General features: G+C 33.3%; 1 protein-coding gene across 5 annotated transcripts in view; it reads left to right on the top strand.

The window, feature by feature from the left end:
- The window catches only part of LIMK1 (LIM domain kinase 1), a 154,815-nt gene that overhangs the window by 20,306 nt on the left and 113,286 nt on the right, over positions 1 to 21,223 (top strand). For all 5 annotated transcript variants that reach the window (XR_012756019.1, XR_012756020.1, XR_012756021.1 and 2 more), the window contains exon 5: positions 8,905 to 9,035. Coding sequence is in view for 2 of the 5 variants with exons in the window: in XM_075362282.1 (XP_075218397.1) it covers positions 8,905 to 9,035 (131 nt within the window). In the remaining 3 variants the exon portion in view is untranslated. The remainder of the gene's footprint in view (positions 1 to 8,904; positions 9,036 to 21,223) is intronic.

Genomic DNA, 21,223 nt, shown 5'->3' with positions numbered 1-21,223 from the left:
GTGACTTACTTAATTGTAGTGAAGAGGAGATTGTTAGTGAAATAGCATCGCAAGACATCATCACATTTAGGTAATTAAACGTAAGGAGGAATGGAGAAGTCTTGCCCTCTTCATGCTTCCTGTCCTCGCCTTTAATAAGCTGTCGTTGCCTGAAAAATTAGAGCCAGAATCCATTGGTTGAATGTGCATGCTTATATCCCACCGTCGATGAGATGTTTCAAATGCCAACGTTTTGGTCATATCTCCAACAGATGCAATCACGGAGAGATTGTTGCTTGCGGTGAAAAAAATCCATGAAGGTGAACCCTGCAAGGAAACCCCTTTATGTGAGTTGCAGACAGCATTCAGTAAAATCTAGAAATTGCCCTACCTTCAAAGAAGAGATTGCGATACAAGGGACTAAAGTTCTTAGAAAAATTATTTATCTTGAAGCGAGGAAAATAATTAATGCTTAAATGTCGGGAAAGAAATCCTTTCCACAGACAGCTGTGCCTAACACATACATCTTTGCTACAGATAATTTAAAGCTTAATAAAGCAATTGACACCAGCTCTAACTACAGTTTTAAAAAAAATATAGAAAAGAAATTGGCTACAGTTAAACCAGTGCTGCCGACTAATGACAACAGTCAAACGTCAGCATCAGTTTAAACAAACCATCGATGTCGCAAATACAGGGGTTTACTGAGAATAAGCGCTACGATAAACAGCAGTCCAATGCTGATAATAAAGGAACAACGAGTTTTTCAGAAATCAGATGTCCTCAAGATCTCCCTCAAGGGAATCAAACAACAATAGAACAGAGGGCGCAGAAGTATGATACCTCTGTTCAAGTAGTTTTAGAGAAAATGGAAACTATGCAAGGTGTGACGATGGGACCTCACTCACCATTGCCGCCTGTAGTACACGCATCCTTGACTGGATTGCTAAAACCAGCAAAACCTTATCTATCACAGAGCGCAATTCTGCCAAACCCTGAGACTGCTGTAGTCTCAGATCAGGAGAGTGACTGCAGCTCTGTGAGATCACAAACTGACCCAAGTTTTACCATAGTTAGGAAAAAAAAAAAGGATGGCCAAAAGGTAAATCACGCCCATAAAAGAAATGGAAAATGTAATACAATGGAATATTTATGGTTGTGTCTCACATTTGTCTGAGCTTTTTTGATGACTTATAAATGAGCACAACCCTACATGCGTGTGTCTTCAAGGAACACTTTAAGCCAGAATATGATTTCAATCTACGTGGATACAGTGTAATACATACAGATGTTGAACCTGATCAGTGAGCAAGTGGTGGTGTTGCCACTCTTTATGTTCACATCTGCCTTTTCGACGAATACAACTAAATATTATGTTACAAGCTGTCGCTATACTCTTCAAGTCCACTATGGTATACTTAGCAGGTTTACCAGACTGAAACTATAATACTGATAATGAGGAAGAAGATCAAGAATAACAAGAGGGGGTGGTGAGAAAGGATGACCTATCTATCAAAGTAATACAGGGTTTACTGTTTTTTCCAAGTTTAACTCCTGGAAAGATGGTAAATGGTTAATCGGAAAATATTTTCCCATTAATCTTGAGCTAATGGATCTATATTAATTGGACAACTTTTCTTATATGGGAAACACAACTTTATGCTTATATTGTGATTACTGTTTGAAATGCATTAACCGATCTCAGGCCATGAGAAGTTAATCCTTTTTGAAACTGCCCTATGATGTACCACATTTTCTATTTTAAATCCTCCCAAATGGCAATATAAAAATGCAGCAACTACATAGAATATGTGTAATTAGAATTTGCAGAATATATGATGCTGCTTGGTTAATGTAAGTCTCAAGGATTTGCAGCTTGAAAATTTTAATTGTGTTCTTTTGTGTATAATTGTTTACATAAAAGAAATGGATTGTTTACATGAAATAGAACACACCGCCCACCAATTATAATTTCATTAAATTATAATTTTAAGATACATTATCATGAGATGAAACTTAATATACAAAATGAAAAGTAATACATATAAAAATAGTTACATAAATCTTGAAAGAACGTAAAAAATTGAAGTTACCTTTATACAATGTTCCAAAGGCAAAAAAAAGACTACAACGCAAATAACTTAAAATTAAACGAATACATGAAAATGATGTTAAAGAAATTTCGTTAATTACATTCGGCATCACTGAGGTCATCACAAACATCTGAATTTGGAAGAATTAATTTATTAATAGTTCTTTTTACTATTGTATTATTCATTTTTACAGTAACTAATCTAATTAATCGATCATTACCTGGATATACTTTCACAATTATTCCCAGTTTCCACATCAGTGGAGGGAGGTTAATTTCTTTTATTATAACTATATCGCCAACACAAACATTATTGTTAGAGATTTATTCCTCTGCTGCAAGGAATGTAAATAGTCATTTGACCATGTTTTCCAAAAGTCTTTCAATAATTTTTGTATTAGCTGCCACCTAGTAAGCCTATTTATATTAATGCCTGAGAAATTAGGATCAGGTAAAGAAGTTAAGAGAGCAAAGGTTAAAAAATGTACGGGAGTAAGTGGAGCAGGATCAGATGTACGCCGCCCGCCATGATGGAAAAGTATTTCCAATATGGAATAGATTTCTTCTGGTAACAGATCTGACAATATACGATTATTTTTATTTTTTAAATTGTAAATGAAATGACGACAATATGAAAATATGTTTAATGTTTGTACAAACAAAGAAAATGGTTTTGAAAGTTCTAAGGTTTCTGTTTGAAGAGCAGTTGAAAACACATTAGTTTTGCTAGGCTTCTTCTCTTCCTTGAGCAAATCTGGCAGAATCATAGAAATGATAGGCAGATTGGATGGCCAGGTGTCCTCATCTTGTTACAGAAACAACAGACCATTCTACCAAAGTTGTAACAAGGTTAATACATCTGGTACACAACCACGTGACAAGATGTCTGCAGGGTTATCTTTCGAAGGAACATGCTTCCATAAGCATTCCTTAGTTAGCTCTTGTATTTCGCAAACTCTGTTTGCGAAAAATATCTTCCATCTTATCAGGAAGCGAAGACAACCAGTAAAGTACTACTTTAGAATCCGACCAAAAATGGATTGAATCAAATCTTATTCCTAAAATACATCTAACCTTATTGAAAAAAACGAGATAACAGAAGAGCACCATAATTCTTGGATGAACACTTTAAATGGAATGATTGCAGGAGCAAGTAGATCCAAAGGATCGAACAATAAAGAAATAATAGATAAAACAGAACGTTTAGTGTCAGAAGTATTATCCTTTGGACTGATTTGATAAATGAAATCATCACCGTGAGGATCCCAAGACAATCGAGTGTCTTGATGTTTTCGTCCTTGTCTAATTTGATACAGGAATTAGAATCGTCAAACATACGAGGCACGTTTGAATGACATTTATGCAGAGAAAGTCCGTATTTGTTAAGCAATAACAAAATGTCATTGTACAGTTCTTTCAACTGATCAATGCTGTTACAATCAGGAAGCAAATCATCAACATAAAAAATCCTGCTTGATTGATTGGCAAGCTTCAGGAAAGGAGGCTTCATTTTGATTAGAAATTTTGATCAAACATCTCGTAGCTAGAAAACTTGAAGGTGCCAAACTGTAACTGTTTGCAAATTGTATGGAATGATTGATGAGTTATTATTATCATATCAGAGGATTCTTTGCAATGGGAAATCCTGAGGATTAATGCGAATTTGTTGGTACATTTTTGGAATATCTCCTGACATCACGTAGGTATGAGTTCTAAAACGAATTATAATTGAAAATAAATCTTGTTACACTACTGGACCTGTAGCAAGAATTGAATTAAGTGATCGGCCATTTCATGTTTTAGCACTACTGTCAAATACTATTCTGGTTTTGGTAGTGGTGGAAGATTCATGAAATACTGCGTGGTGGGGCAAATAAAAGGTTTCAGACGGAGCCTTACACTGAGACAAATCTACTGGTTGCATGTGATCTAATTCATTATATTCTTTCATGAAATGGAAGTAATCTTCTTTAAGTTTAGCGTTTTTCTGAAATCTACGATGTAACAAATTAAAACGATGCCTTGCATTTTCATACGAATCTCTTAAGTACAGTTTTCCTTACAAGGAAGAGATACAACAAATCTGTCTTGGTCATCATGAAAAGTATTTTCAATGAAATGTTTTTTACAAAAGATTCCTCCTTACTCAGTAAACAATCTTCGATCTCTTCAGATCTCCAGAATGACTCTGTTTGAGAGGAAAGTTGCTCATTACTAACAAGAAGTGATATTGAATCTGAATTATTTTTCCGTTAAATAGGTTTAGTAGGGATTTGACCAGAGACTATGAAATCAAGACAAGTTTCTTGAAGTATAGTATGATTAGGATTATGAGTTAATTGGACAGTTTAAGCTAAGAAAGATAATATTAAGCTCCTAGAAGAATATCGACTGTACATTAAAATTAGGATCGGCAAGAAAGGGGTGACAAGGAATTTCCCAGTCGGTTACGTCTATAAAATCATTTGGTAGCAAACTTGTAATTGATGGCAGTATATGACATTTCAAATAAAATTAAAATTTTCATACCTAGAATTAATATTTAAATCAACACTTAACTTAGACTTAGTAACAACATTACTAATACCTGAGATTGGTATTAAAACAGGTTTGGTTTGAAGCCCAAGTTTAGCAGCAAACCCTTCAGTAGAAAATGAAATCATTGAAGCAGAATAGGTAAAACCCTGGCTTGAATGAAATTATCTTGTTTATCCTTGACATTAACTACAGCTATTGCAAGTAAAACGGACTTATTAGGTTGTGATTTTAAAGTACAATATGAACTATTAATTGGGGAAGCTTGATTCCGCTTGGAAGATTTATTTGCTGTGTCTTGCAGCGTTTTATCTGAATGAATCAGTATGATGCTTTCGTGAGCATTTTTTACATTTACGATTGCCTGGAGACTTTCACAATATGCTGTTTACTTAAACAATTAAGACAATTTTTTCTGAAATACAAATTTTTTCCTTTCATTAATGATAATTTAAAAATTTATCATATCGATACAATTGATGGTTGTTAGTTTTACATACCGCACATATAAAATTATTTATATAAAATACATTTTTACTAGAACTAGGTTTTGAATAATCATATTTTTTGCCGCTAAAGCCTACATTAGACAGCTGCGATTTTTAATTACCTTGAATTGTGTCTGTGGATTCAAGTAATTTACAGTTAGATTCTAAGAAAGAAATAAGTTGTTCTAACTTTGGAAATTCATTATCTTGTAATGTTTCCAGTTTTTAAAGTATTTAAGTTTAAATTTTGAGTAGTTAATTGTATTATAATAAATTCTAAATAATTAATATTTTGATTCTTTAGTGCATTAATATTTGAATTAATTTGGATAAATTCTCAGAATTTTCCTTTTTTAAAATGGCTTTAGATTAATAATTTCTACAGCATGTTTAGCTGCAATTAGCCGTTTGTTGTCACAACGAGTGTTAAGTAATTTTATTGCAGTTTCATAGTTTTCAGACATTACTGATAAATTTTTTATTACATCTAGAGATTTACCCCTTAAGAAATTTGTAGGTAGTACAATCTTTCAACATCATAAAATTCTTTGCGGTTGTGGATTAAACTATTAAAAAGATTAAAAAATGTATGCCAAGTTCTCATATCACCATGAAAGGGCTCAATTTGTATAGGTTTTTAATGTAATTGGATTGGGTTTATTAATTATTTTATTTGACTAAATTGCATCTGAAATCATTTTAAATCATTTTTAAAATTGTTTTAAAACGATTTTCTAGTTTTTTATGTTTTAATTTAAGTTTATCAAAAATATCATATATGTCTCTATCCTCTGTCTTTATCTGTTGCATCTTTGTACAATTCTATTTCAGATTGAACCTCAAAAAGGTTTTTTCGTATTCTAATAGCTTATTGAATTTTGTAGTGAATAGATCATAATTGTCTGATTCGGAATTAAAATTGTTAATGAATATTTTTAATTTTGCTGTGTAGTTTTTCATAATACCTCGTTTCTTAATTAAATCTTTAAATTCAATTTTTACTGGAATTACAATATTAACAGAGGTAATATTAAATTTATAAGAAATTAAATTATTATAAAATAATACTAGTAAAAGTAGATAAGGTTGAATACAATGTAATATTGTTAGATTATTATCTGTAACTTGAAATTGAGTCGATACGATGTCATCCGCTGGCATTGGTTTTTATTCAGGTCAAAACGAACAATATGTAACGTGAACTGTGAGCGTGAGCGTGCGTGCGCAGTACAGCTCTAACAAAGAAGCTTACCAAAACCGGTATTGAAGTTCACTTCATAAACCTGCTATTGTTCTGGTCGTGCGCATAACTGCATGTTACAACCCATTTGAATATATTTAATTTTGTACACTGTTATATTTTAAATGCACTGTTCTATGAAGTTAGTTCACACAGTTTTTCTGAAATATGAAATAATTCTATTTAACACTGCTTATAAATAAAATTATTACCGCTTGATCCGGCGACTTGATCCGACCTTACAAATCCTGTCATGCGAATTGTACTTTGGAAATCCAGCAACTTGATAATCTGTCCATGGAGGACAAAAAAACGGGCTATGTTAAGTTGTAGAGTGAGTATGGACTCTATTTTGAAATGATGGTTGAGATGATGAAATAAGCTGAAACATATTCTTCGTGAATAATTAAATTTAATCTATCATTTTAGACATTTTGTGAATATTGAGAAATACAAGTCATGTTAGAGAATAAATGTCACATTAATCAGAATAATACCATTGAATATTATCAATAAAAACTATAAGCCACATTATATTTTAAACTACTAAATAAAACTAGTTACATTAGACTACAAATGAAATGTTACATTAAACAAATCATGACCGCCCTGAGCGGGATCCGACTCTTGAATGCTCGTATGAGACTAACTCGCCAACCTGCACTAGTAGATGCTAGAGTGCAGCACTAACCGGCTCAACATGGAACGGAACACTATGGCAAATATAAAATACAATAAAAATTGTTTAAAATATAAAGTAATACCAAAATATATTAACATCAGGAGTACACCAAAGCTGCTGAAATAACCAAAAATAAATGTCAATTAGAATGGTTGAAGAATGAAATCAGAATTTTATATAATAAGAAACAATTTTGTAACACAGAACTATATATTTTACATGCAGATTTAATGTATGAGTTGGGACATAATTTTTTATGAAATATTTAGAATAATCAATTTTAATATAAATAATTTAATAATAACTAAATACACTAACATGAACAAGAAATTTTATACTTTAATTAATTAATAAATGGATAAGAACGAACAGTGATAAAGAACCATCACATGATGCACCTAATCAGATACATACATTTGGAGCTAATTTTGTTAATACAACAGAAATGAAGATGAAATTAATGTTATAAAACATTCATACAAATTTAATTTACCAATTCTAAATAAAAACAAAATTATCAAACAAACCATCATGGATGTTGAAAATAATATTTTCAAAATTAACAGTAGAGATAATAAAAATAAATTAAGAAATCAGTTCGTTAACATTATTGATAATATTAAAAACAATAAACATTTACATTGTAAATATAAATATACTACTAAAGTGTCCAGTATATATAACAACATAAAAAATAAGCTGATAGATAACAATGATTTTATTGTCAATTCAGATAAGACCAGCACTCCAGTTATTAAATTATGAATAAAATATATACCAAAAAAAAAGTTAAATTTATAATGGATAATAAATTCAAAGGAATAAAAGATCCTACTCCCAAAATAAAAAAAGACGCTGTTTCCTTAATTAAAAAATGCAAATAAATCTTAACACCAAAATGAAATTTAAATTTACTGATGCAAGTGCTCCTATATTCAAAGCTTTACCAAAAATTTATAAAGTTGACATGCCTGTACATCCTTGTTATAAACTTTATTAACTCACCAAAATAAATAGTTAAGCAAATTTTTATCAACTGTATTGAAGGAAAATATCAAAATTAATATTGTTCAATTTCATGACCTCCTTATTAATGATAAGCAAATTTTGTACCTTATTTATGTAAGACATATAAATATGTTAATATAGTTTAGTTCAGCAGCTGTTTTATAATATATATTTTGTCTTTATAATACTATTGTTAATATTTAATTCAGTCCAATAAAAGATGTATTAATAGTTAATTCAATTCAGTAAAAAAATGTAGTTAAAATTAAATCAGTTCAATAAAAGATGTATTTAAAGTTAATTCAGTTCTGTTGAAAGATGTAACTTAAATGTGACTCTAAATAAAATAGAGTATCTACTACAAAATAGAGTATCTACTCTGACAGTGCCAGACACATTATTCTTTGAAAATGAATTTATTGCTAAATTCTTTGCTTCAGAGTTGCTATAAGAATGTGATTAAGTTTTATATTATTACTAAAATTTGACTTAAAAAACCCCTTTTTTGAATAATGTTTGATACAACTTATTAAGTTACTGCTTCGTTGATACATATATGATTTGGTGAGTATGGCTCTGTGTGTAGTTTTTTCTAGATACTATTCCTAATTTGGTAGGTGTACAAAAAAGAAAATTTGGATCCACGATTCATTTTGGGTTCTCTTCTAATAAATATATACATTCATTTGTTTATTGAATATTACAAAGCACTTATATTTAAACTATATGCTACTTTTAGATATATTTATTTGCAACTGCTAATTAAAAAATTTATCTTGTGAGAAATTTTATTAGCTGTTAAATTCTTCTTTGTTATTATTAAATGTTAATTATTTTGTATTTATATAAAATATATTTTATAATCATCTATTCGTTTCAGGTTATAACAGGACCTGTGATGGTTGCAGGAGACCACAAATTTCATCCTGAATGTTTTTGTTGTGCATCGTGTGGAAGTTTCATAGGAGATGGTGAATCATATGCCCTTGTTGAAAGATCTAAACTTTATTGGTAATTATTTGGATTTTGTATTTTATATTGATAATTATAATTTGTATTTAATTTAATATTTTATATTGATAATGTAATTAGGGAATGGTGAAAACAGTGTGAAGAAAAGAAAATTGAAAAAGTAAAATTAAGACCCAAAAGAAAAGTGCTCTTAATAAATTGCTTGGCATTTCGTGATAGTTTTGGAGTTCTGCAGCAGATTTGAAAACAGTTGAAAAACAGATCATCATATTGAGGGGAAATGGCTGAAAAAATGGGCGAGTTCATAACTAACAAAAAATGCACTCAAACACCTTAGCACAAGATGAAATTAACTTAATTAAGTTATAGCCCAATTACAAGATTTATTACAAGCCCATTAAATACAAGATTTAATTAAGTAATACATCCCAATAGGCTAGTAACAAAAACTTGACCAAGAATACATATATAAATTGAGGAATTAGGAAAAATCAGTCAGACTCGAGATACTATATGCTGCTGAATGTACAACCTTAGACCAGGGAGAAATAAACAACTTGAAATCATAGAAAGGAAAATACTGATGAAAATACTAGGACCCAGAAAAGCAGAAAATGATTGAAAACTACGAAAAAACAATGAACCTTACCGGAGAGAAGACAAACTATCAGATATGTTTATCAATTTGCCTTCTCTGAACACTTGATGACAAAAAACAAAAACCAACTAACCATAGAAATCTTTGATCAAGGAAACTACAGAAAGGCAGCTACCAAGTTCAAGCAGGTCAAAGAAGATCTAAATGAAACAAAGAAAGAAACACAAGAAATTACAGACAGAGACACGTTCAAAAAAAAATAAATATGTGAAGGTTTCTAGAAGAAAAGAACAAGAACAGAATGGACTCAGCAAAGACGAGAAGAATACTAACAAAAATGAAAAAAATACTGGGAACAAAAGAAAACAGATGCCGATAAGCAACACTATTTAACATAGTCCATAAAATGACATGCTATTAATACAATTTTTAAGCAATTCTTGTGTAAAACGTAATAAATTTCTTGTAGAAAAAGAATTTTATGTTCGATTTGTAATCTACTTTTATGATTAGAGAACTAAACCAGCATTATTTATTGTAGAAGAATGTTTTTTCATTCTAATTTTACTAGAAATTTTGTTTTTAAAACAATAAGCAACTGTCAGATTGCATTGCAGTGCAGTGTATGTGTTTGAGTATCAGTGTTATGAATTTGTAGTTGTATAGTAATATGTTGGTGGTATCAGTCAGCATCAGTAATGAGAGTGGTATTGCTGATTTACATAGTAAAGATGCCTAATTGTAATCATCATGTATAAATATGTGGCTGGTGTAATGACTTTATTTACATTATTTTTAAAATTAGAACTGTGTTGGATGTTATTATTAAACTTTTCACTGGTGTTTTTGAATTTAAGTAGTATTGATTGAAACTCGTACATGTTTATTTGTTTTCAGTTCTTTAATTTTTTCTTTTTTTGTTGCTTTTTTTGACTGTAGTTTTTAGTTAATAAAAATAGCTACTGTCTCTTACAAAATATAACATTGAATGCTCAGCTGTGTGTGATAACATATTTTTTACATTCTTAATATAATATATTTCTTTTTTTTGTGTAGTGTAAAAAGCTCTCTTGTTTTAAGTGGGGTAAATTAATAATTTTAAATCACCGTAAATTAATTTTACATATTTATCAGAAAATAGGTATAATTTTAATTATTTATTTATTTTTTTTGTTTGTTTGCTAAAAGTTTTTTTTTACAATCTTTTGTTTCCTTTTTAATTATTAGCTCTGTACTTTGGTATTTTTTTCTGTTTAACATAATTTTAAAAATTACAAGTATAAAAACCAGTTAATATTTGTGTAAAGCTGTTTTTAATATTTGTGTAACAATTCATCCGCGTTCTCTTTTCTAGCACTTTTGATCATTTGACCATCCTCACTGACTGAAAGTGCTAGAAAAGAGAATGCAGACGAATTGTTGGTAACGATGAATTTCATTTATATAAAAATAATATTATATACGAACTGTGCCATGCTTAAAAAACTTAATTTGTGTAAAGGTTCAGTGCAGCTGGACATTTTACTATCAGTGTAAAGATAATTTTGTAGGAATTTTTTTTTGGCTAATGATGTAATCAGTACAGGATAGAATTGAAAAATTAATAAACAATGAAAGGGTTAATCAGTGATAGTGTTGCAGTACGACACAGTATATATTTTAAAACCTGATGAATATTTATAGAACTCTATTACTATATCACCAAGTAAATAAAAATCCTCTAAGAAATCTATATCAGGAATAAAACAAATAAATGAATCATTAGTAACTAAAACAGAACTAATTAAATAGTGATTAAAATATCAAAAATAACAACAAAACAACTAATTACATAATATAACAATATTTAGGAATAAATTATGTAATATATTATATAATTAACTCTGCGGTAACATGTCTCACGCTTCTTTTTCCTAAAGCATAATCATCTTTGAAATAGCATGTAGACACTGTTTACTGATCTAGTTTGTATTGGTTTTCAGTAAGATGTGACCATTATGCTGTTACTCATACCTAACCATTCTAATTGTAATACTATTACAATGGAATTTATAAGAAAATCTGTTGAACAACTCTCTGTATAAAATCAAATATCATTAATAATAAATATTAATAACAATAAATATAAGCTTGGAGCTGACTACTAGTACTCTTATTCAGCATCCATGTTTCTCCAGCATTTATAAGTGTACAAATGTACCTAGACTTAAATACAACCATTTTAGTGTTGACACTGACTTCCTTTATGTTGAGTAATCCTCTGGATAGTTCAAAATACAACTTGACACCCTCCTCAGACACTCTAGAACCTATTCCCTTCATTCTATCATTATGACTAAGCAGAACCCAAATATCTGAAGGACTCAACTTGCTCCAACTGATATCCATTTAGGTCAATATTTATGTCTTTTCTATTTTTACAGATGAGCAAGACTTTTGGTTTTTTCAATACTTTCATACTTCTTTTTTGTAATTCTTCACTGCAGACTGTTAGGTTAAATGCAAAGTTTTTCTCAGATTTTGCAATTAATACCAGATCGTTCTCATATGCTAACTCTGTGATATACACACTGGTTCCATTCTCGTGTTCCTATACATAATCTTTCTCTGTGCATGCTATCCTTTAGGACGCCATCTAGCATAATATAAGGTAAGGTGACAATATTTCACATTGTCTGACATCAGAGCATATAAAAAATGTAGTGATTGTTCTGCATTTCCCATGCAACATAATTCTAACAGTTGGATTAAAACCCTTTTATTGCATCAATCAGATGTTTAGGGACCTTCCATTTTCTCCAATTCAATCCATAACATCTTCCATGGCATTCAGTCAACACCTTTATTAAATCTATAAAACACAAAACAACCTCCTTATTAAACTCTTCTGTTATTTGTTGGAGCATGAAAATTTCATCCTTAGTACTTCTTCCTGTTCTGAAACCACACTGTGGGTCCTAAAGTTGATCTTCAATTAATGTCTGAAGTTTTGGATGAAGCATTTTTGAATATATTTTTCTTTATATGCTTAACAAAGATACACCTCTATGGTCCTTGCAATACCTATTGCCCTTCTTAAAAGTAGGCATTATTATGGAGGTTTCCCAGTCCTCAGGAATTTTTTTGAGTCTCCATGCTCGCCTCAAAACTCTCAACAACAACCTCTCCCTCAAGATCCTTATATATGATCATTGCTGGAAAGGTAATCCCTAATATCATCCTCTGTTAAAACAGAATCTGACAAAACCTCTCTCACTGGTTCCCCAGCAGTTCCCCAAAATACTCACTCCATCTGCTCATGATCTACCTCTCATGGGTCAGCGATCCACCTTCCTTATCTTTGATAAAGTTAAAGAGACACTATTTCTCCTTTTGCATATTCTTCAAGATTTTGTAAAATAATTTTGATTTTCCACATAGTTTTCTTTCATGCATCTCCAAAATTGTCCCAGGCCACCTGCTCATAACCTTTACTGCTCCTCTTGCTGTGGCTCTCTGTTGTTTATAGCTTTCCTGGTCTTCCTGACTTTTAGTAACCAGATATCTCTGCCACAGCTGCTTCTTCTCTTTGACCTCTCTCTTTACCTCATCCGTCTTGGACTGTTCTTTTCTGAAAGCACCCAACTTGTGTTCTTCCACAAGTTTCTTCAGCCAAAGCAATAAGTGTGATCTTAACCCTTCGTACGCTTGGAATAAAATTATGAAATTTGCTCTAACACTTAATTTCTTTTTTTTTTGTTTTAATGTCTTTAAGTTAATTTTTTTTCTTAAATCTGCAGGTCTGGTAGTTCATTAAAACAAATTTTACTTTTTAAATTTTTTGTTATTAGTGCCACTAATAATAATAATAATAATAATAATAATAATAATAATAATAATAATACGTAAAATAATAATAATTATTATTAAAATAATAATATATAAATAAATATAAAATATGTAAATTTTTTAATGTGATAAAAATTACAGTTTATAAAACAAATTTTAGTCTATATTATAAATAAATATTATAAAATAAGAAAACACAAAAGTAAAAAAGTCACATTAATGTGTCCACATTAAATGGACTCAATTCTGAGTCCATCCAGACGAATGCTTCGAAGCATTCGTCTGGGTGCAGAGCTGGCGTGGCTTCACATGTCTTACATAGATATATAGTTTCTTTCCTCAATCCTTTCTTCAAACATACCACACATCTTGCTGATCCTTTTTCTCTTTTCTTTATAAAATGTGTCTTTCCATCCAGTCCTTCTTCACGAGGTCCTTTGGATGGTCGTCCATCATGACGTCTTGAAGATGGACGAGCCCTTACTCTCTCAGTTACTAGAGATTGCACTAAACTCTTTCTGAAAGCGAAGTGGCTTAGTGGTTTTTTCTGGTTGTCTTTTTGCAGTTGTTTGTACAATAAATAGGAGTTTATTATGCAGACCTCTAGGACCCAAAAAAACATTTTCCGATACCACTTTTTCGTTCTTCTCATGAACTGGTAAGAGGAGATAAAATGATCGCTTTGATCTACTGCCCCCATATGTTTGTGTAATCCAAAACAACATTGGGTTTTGAAACTGGTAGATGATTAAGCCATTTGCTAGCTACATCAGTCACGTCTGACTTGTTGCCCTTCCCACAAGTACTAAGTATATACACTTGTTTTTCTTATCTTTCCATGAGATAACTAAAATATTTCCTTTCCTTTGAGAGGTAATGTCTCCTTTCTTCATTCTTTTTGTCGAAGCTTTTAGGTTAGGTGGCATTTCTTTCCTCGTTGGCATTACTGTGCCAGTGAGGAATGTGTTTTATTGCAATAATTCATTGGCTAATTCAGGGCTCGTATAATACCTGTCAGTATATACATGCAATCCACTTGTGGGTGCTGAAGGATTTTTCATTATTACAGACTGACAAAGTACTTTTACTATTTGAGAAGTTGTGATCCGGGTATAAGATCTTGTTTTCCAAAATATGGAATAAAATCAAAAATATATCCATTACTGCAGTCAGATAAAACAAAAAGTTTCATCCCAAATTTACTTGGCTTCTGAGGGTTGTAAACTTTAAAGCTGACTGTCCCCTTGAAAGAAATAGTCCTTTCATCTACAGCAACTTTATTACTGGGATTATAAAACAATTTAGTTATTTTTTTAACATGTTCAATAATAGGTTTCATAAGAAAATCTTTTCCCCTTACATCTCCTTGTCCATGTTCACTGTTGAAATGTAAATTCCAAAAAATATTCAAGAATTCATCCTTTGAAAAAACATCTCTATAAAATGGGATTCTACTCTCCCATTTTACCAATTAATATGACTAGATTTTGGGCAATGGCATTGTACCCATATTTATCACTGTGCCTATAAAAGCTTTTATATCAGAAACTGACACATCATTCCACTTATTTAATCTTGAATGTGGAGAAAGCCTTTGTGTTTTTCTCTTGTTTACAAAAATATTGGTTTCAGTACAAATTAGATTTAACAGATCGTTGTTAAAAAATACAAAATAATCAATTGGTAATGATTCTGTATCAAAACTTGATGGCAAATTGAGCCCATGATTTATATTATGAACAGGTATGTTTATTGATGGTCCAGGATCATTATTTGAAACATTATTCCATTTGCTAATATTAGGCCTACCTTTACTATTGGAACATTCCTATACTATTATCATCATCACTACTGTCTTCGTCACTATAATTATTTAAATATTGTCTTCAAAATCAATAGACACACTCTCGTCTGCGATTACACTTGAAAATGTAGCATCCATCGCACCAGTAACAAAATCATCAAAGTCTGAGTCGTCAGGATTCGCCATAGTTGTAAAATAAAACAATCAACACAAATACGTAAACAGAAAAAAAGCAGAAAACTAAAAACGAATATTGTACATAACACACAATTTATTATGTTATTAATCAGAAAAAATAACAAATAATAAAGAACATAACATCTGAAAACAGTCAAACATGTACGTATCAGCGGTAGAAGTGGAATCATGTTTCTAAATATTGCCGCAGATATTTCCGCCTAGAGCGCTATCAGAACTATCAGATGCGTGCGCAGCAAAACAAAAAGAAAAAATATGTTAGTATGTGACTCATTTATGGCTTTGGCGCATTGAAAGAAGTTAGCATGGCAACAAAATTTTAAAATAACATCTAACTGCACCCTAAAAGTTATTTGACGATCTAAAACTACTTTATTACGTAGCTAAATGGACCAAGCGATATATTCTGCTTAGAACTTTTTGAGGTTTGTTTATTTAGCGAAATATTCCGCTTAAAGCGTACGAAGGGTTAAATCATCTCCAGCCCTCCTTCCAACTCTCGGTTCTCATCAGCTGTGGAACCTCCATTATCTTATTGGTGACTACTGCTTCATATGCTGATCAAACAATCTTCTGTTGCAGTTAATAAACATTTATTTTGTATTTAACATTCCTTGGGTTCTTCTTCCTTTTGTGTTTCCTACCACCTATCCAACCAGCTCCCCTTCCCGCAACAGCAGTAGCCATCACCATTACAACAGATTATGGTCACTATCTACTTTAGGGCCTCTTGTTACCTTAACATCTCTGACTCTTAAACAGATTTCTGGAAATGATGATGTAAATTTAGCAATCTTTCCCCACTAATATTTAAAATTTCTTCTCTGTATTTACCTAAAATCTGCATTCCTCCCCACCCTAGCATTAAGATCTTCCATCAGAATTACTTCTCCAACAGGCCCATCAACAGCAGGTAACAATTACTCATAAAATTCATTCTTGACTTGAGCAGATTCATCATCGCAAGGTGCATATGCCACCACAACAGTCAACAAATTACCCCCTTCTGTTATATCCACACTCATAATCCTATCATTCACAAAGTTCCAACTTTAATGTTTTCTCTCCTATCCCCATGCACTACAGCCCCACTCCACTCCTAGCTTTGTGCGTGCGGTCACTTCGTTGTACATCAATAGATATTCATCCTGTAAATCAGTGAGCCTTGTCCATTTTTCGTAGTCTCAGTTATAGCTAGGTACTTAATTCTTGTTATCCTTAATTCCCTTATTAATTCAATCTCTTTCCTCCTCAAATCCCTGACATTCCATGTTTCATAAATCTTAGTTTCTAGACATCTCCACTTTTTAAATCTTTTATTCCAGTCCAGCTATTTTATTCCCCGACAGGGAGTCTTGTTTAAAACTTTGGGGGTTGGCGTCCCCACAGCCCTAGTCTCTGCAGCTTTTCTTCCCGTTACACCCAGATCTGCAGAACACTACATTATATACAGTGTACACATGCACTCTACACCAAGAACACTACACGAATTACAACATATACCCTTACACAACTATTCAATAACATTCTACACTACTTCCTTTTTTACTTGTACTCGGTGATGTTGCATCACCTAACGAAATGCAACCATAACCCAAGGTGGAAACTGTGCTGATGGGTTAATAGCTCTATGTAGTGAGTCCCAAACGATGTCCTCTGGACACCTGGGCAAACCCAATTGTATTTAGCTCTAGATCCAGTACGTGTGCGCTCTGCTGGAATGGTCTGTTATATCGCTGGTACTTGTGGGACCAAAATTTCACGTCCTCAAATTACTTTTACGATGGTTGTTGTTCCATCTGAAAAAACCACCACTATTTGTCTAGTGAAAAGGCCTTGGTCAGCCTTGTCTGACGAGGCTAAAAGTCCTGTGGAAGAGACTTGCAAAGCATCAGACCTATAACACAAAAATATTCGATTTGTTGTTCTCCAAAAAATACAGGAAGGTGGCTCCCTTCATAGGGTCTCGCCTTTCTTGATCAATGAGGTAGTAACTGGTTTAAGTGATTCTCCCAAGAACATAAGAAAACTGACAGATTGGTCAATATTAAGATACTTTCAGTGATACGCAAAGTAGATTACTCTTATGTCCGACGAATATGGGCGGTATAAGTACAAGTGTGGTATGTCATAAAACCTCGAATACTACCCGAGGGGGGGGGGGGTAATTTTTTACCGGGATCTTCTTGAGATGGACTTTAACAAAACTGCCAAGAACTTCATCACCAAGGTGTTACGGAGGTGAACCGAATAATGAAACATCAGAGTGGGATAGAAGAACCTTCTCCCTCTTATTTTAACCTTCAACCTTCTCACACTACCGTAGAAAATTAAAGTAGGATACCTATTGGTAAGAGTACAATCATTTGTTCCTAACCTGCGGTTAGGAGACCACAACTACTTGTCTGAACACCGCAGTATGTGCTAGATGAGCGAAAGAAGGGCAGACGGACACTGACTGGAGGAAGAAAAATTTTGCAAACTGTGGGGGATCACGTTCAGCTTGATCTCAAGTTTGCCCAAGTTTTAAAGCAGAGAAGGCAATTCTAGTAATCTGTTCCGAGCAGAAGCTTTCTTTCCCAGCCGCCTAAAGAGAATATAAAAAGACATTTAGCTTCTGAAACATCATTAAACCAGATGTCTCTTTTATCACTGTGACATCAAGTGAAGCTCCTATGAACGGAGGCAACCAATGCAGATCTTGCAGTGAGCTAAAAAAACTTGTTCAGATGTTGTCTGATCAAGTTGCCTCACTTACAGCCACTATTTCGGTGCTGACTAAGGTGAAGAAAAAGTCGTTGGTCACAGTTAGCGAATCCAATTGTGGACTCCATCTGAAAGTCCCATCCCCAAAGTTTTATCCATGCAGGCAGGAATATTCATGGATGTTGGTAAGCCATCAACTAAGCTCCCTGTTAAGGGGTCCCCACAACCACTCCTGGGTTGTCTACGACTTTCCATTCTTTAAAATTTCCTCCTCCATCACCTCATATACTGGCGGATGGTTGACGAACCGCCTGACTCCAGGGCATCAGAGTTCCTTACCATAAAATATACGAAAAAGAAGAACTGGATCACATACAACTAAATTTTTTTTATATTTCCCCGACATCCTCTATCTGTAACTACCTTTACTTATGAACATTATTCAATGGAATGTCAGAGGTCTTCAGTCCCGCATTGAGGATATTAGAGTATTGGCACGCGTATGTGAACCATTAATCATGTGCTTCCAAGAAACACATCTTTTACAACAAAATGCAATAACACTCTGAGGTTATTTCTGTAAGAGATACAAGTGTTTAATAGACAGTAGATAGAGTAGTGGAGTTACCATTTTAATGTGGAATGAGGTGTTGGCTACAAGGATACCACTAGCAATCCCCTTCCCTTTGCATCCCCTTCAAATTGCACTTCTGCAATTTGTATCTCTCACTGAATTTGAAGTTCAATGCTTTAGAAATGTCAAATCTCCTCACGCAAATCCCATCGCAGTCGCTAATGGTAGGAGACTTCAATGCCCACCATATTTCCTTGGGCTCAACTTTCTGCTCCTCTCGAGGAAATATGGTAAACAGAGTAAGACAAGACTTAGACCTATGTCTATTGAATGATGGGTCACACATATTCATGTTCTTATCATCTGGTACATTGTCCAACATCAACCTCTCCGTATGTTCACTGAGTTTACTCCCTTGTCTTAATTGGTCTGTTTGTGGTGACTTTCATAGCAGTGATCACAGGCCAATTATTGCTTTTGATGTCGACTGTGAGGTGAGAAAATGGCCACGGAAGTGAATTGTTGAAAAGGCGGATTGGAACAATTACCATAAAGCCTTCCCATCACAGTATGACGGTGGGACAGATGTCCTTGATCAACTTTCCTCTTTTATTTCCATGATACTTGAGAATACTATATAGAATAGATATATCCCACAAACATCTGGAAACCCTACATGTCCTTCCTTTCTTTGTTGGAATGATGATTGCCGAAACGCTATTAGCAAACGTTGCTAGGCACTATGTAAATTTAACCGCAGGCCTACAGATGAACATCCAAATTTGTACCGTAAGGCTAGAGCTGTGTGTCGTCAGGTATTCTTGGACACTAGGAGAAAGTTATGGAAGAAATATGTGGACACCAACTTGCGCACTACTTCCACGTCTACTGCGGAAAAAAATTCCGTGCAATTTGTGGATCACTAAAACAATCTATTCTCGGGCTTATTCATGAAGGAGATCTCCTTTCATCATCTTCTGCAGTGACCTTAGCAAATTCTTTCTGCTTGGTGTCTCTCACTTCATATAGTAACAAATCTCAGAGGTACAAGATACAGATATGTATTATCGTTGAACATTGGTGATTCAATTGGTGAATTAAATACTCTGTTTGCATTCAGTGATTTGTCACGTGCGCTTAAAAACTCATGTGACATGTCCACTGGATCTCACAACATTCATCTCTGTATGCTGTCACACCTTCCTTGTTCAGTGTTACAACACCTATTGAACATTTATAATGATTTATTCTATGCACAAATCTTCCCACCTGTCTGACCAGGAGCCATTGTCGTACCAGTGCTTAAGCCTGGTAACTACAAAGCAAGCCTCTCAAGTTACCCCCCTATCTCCTTGACAAGAATCGTATGCAGAGTAATGGAGAGGATGATGAACCTGAGACTTACATGGCACTTGGAGAGACATGGCCTTTTATCTCCAAAACAGTGTGGTTTCTGATAAGGACAATCCTCCATTGACCATTTAGATTCATTAGAAACTGCTATTCAAAATGCTTTCCTACTACGTCAGCGCCTCGTCATTGCCTTCTTTGACATCAGAAAGGTGTTTGACATGGTCTGGTGACGTGGTGTTGTAAACACCCTTAAAGATTGGGGAGTCAAAGGCAATATGCTTGCTTTTATTAGGGGATTCTTGAATGGCCAAACATTCCGCGTCTGTTTTGGAGATTCTCTCTTGGTTAGCATCAGCTTGGAGAATGATTTGCCTCAGGGAATTGTATTAAGTGCCATCATATTTTCTGTAGCTATCAACAGCATTACTACATGTGTGCAAACACCTGTTTCATGTTCTTTATTTTTGATGATTTTGCTATATATATTGCTCCCCATTCAACAGCTACAATGTAGACTACTGCAGAACACTGTATCTTGCCTTGAAGGTTGTACTTACTTCACATTTTCACCTGAGAAAACAAAATGTGTAGTCTTTTCTCACCTGCAGTACTCCCTTATTCTGCAAGTCTTTCTTGGTGGAGAGCCAATTGCTATTTATGCTGATGTCAGATTTTTAGGTTTATTTTTTGATAGCCGCCTAATGTGGGTCAAACACATCAAAGAATTAAAAACGAGATGTTCCAAACTTTTAGCTGTGCTGTGAGTCCTTAGCAATACCAATTGGGGTGCTGATTGGTTGTGTATGTTGTGTTTTTACTATTCCTTAGCTTGTTTCTGTTTGGATTATGGTTGTTTTGCCTATTCATCAGCGTGTAATACTGTGCATAAAATGCTGGATGCTGTACATCATGCATTCCTTAGGCTTGCTAAAGGTGCTTTTAGATCAAGTCCTGTCTTAAGCTTACTTGTTGACTGCTGTGAGCCAACACCTTGGGATAGACAGGACCAGCTTTTAGCATCTTATTTTGCCTGTCTCAAAGGACAGCCAAATCACTCGGCTTTTGACTTGGTCATTGGGAACCCTAATTTAGAAAGGTATGAGGACCATCTATGTTGTACTGCACCTGTAGGTATTTGTACCTGACGTCTGCTGCACCTTATAAAT

The sequence above is a fragment of the Lycorma delicatula genome, chromosome 4, assembly GCF_047948215.1.
Source record: "Lycorma delicatula isolate Av1 chromosome 4, ASM4794821v1, whole genome shotgun sequence".
Taxonomy (NCBI): Eukaryota; Metazoa; Arthropoda; class Insecta; order Hemiptera; family Fulgoridae; genus Lycorma; species Lycorma delicatula.
Note: the sequence above shows the minus strand (reverse complement) of the source record. Positions and strands in the feature narration are given on the sequence as shown.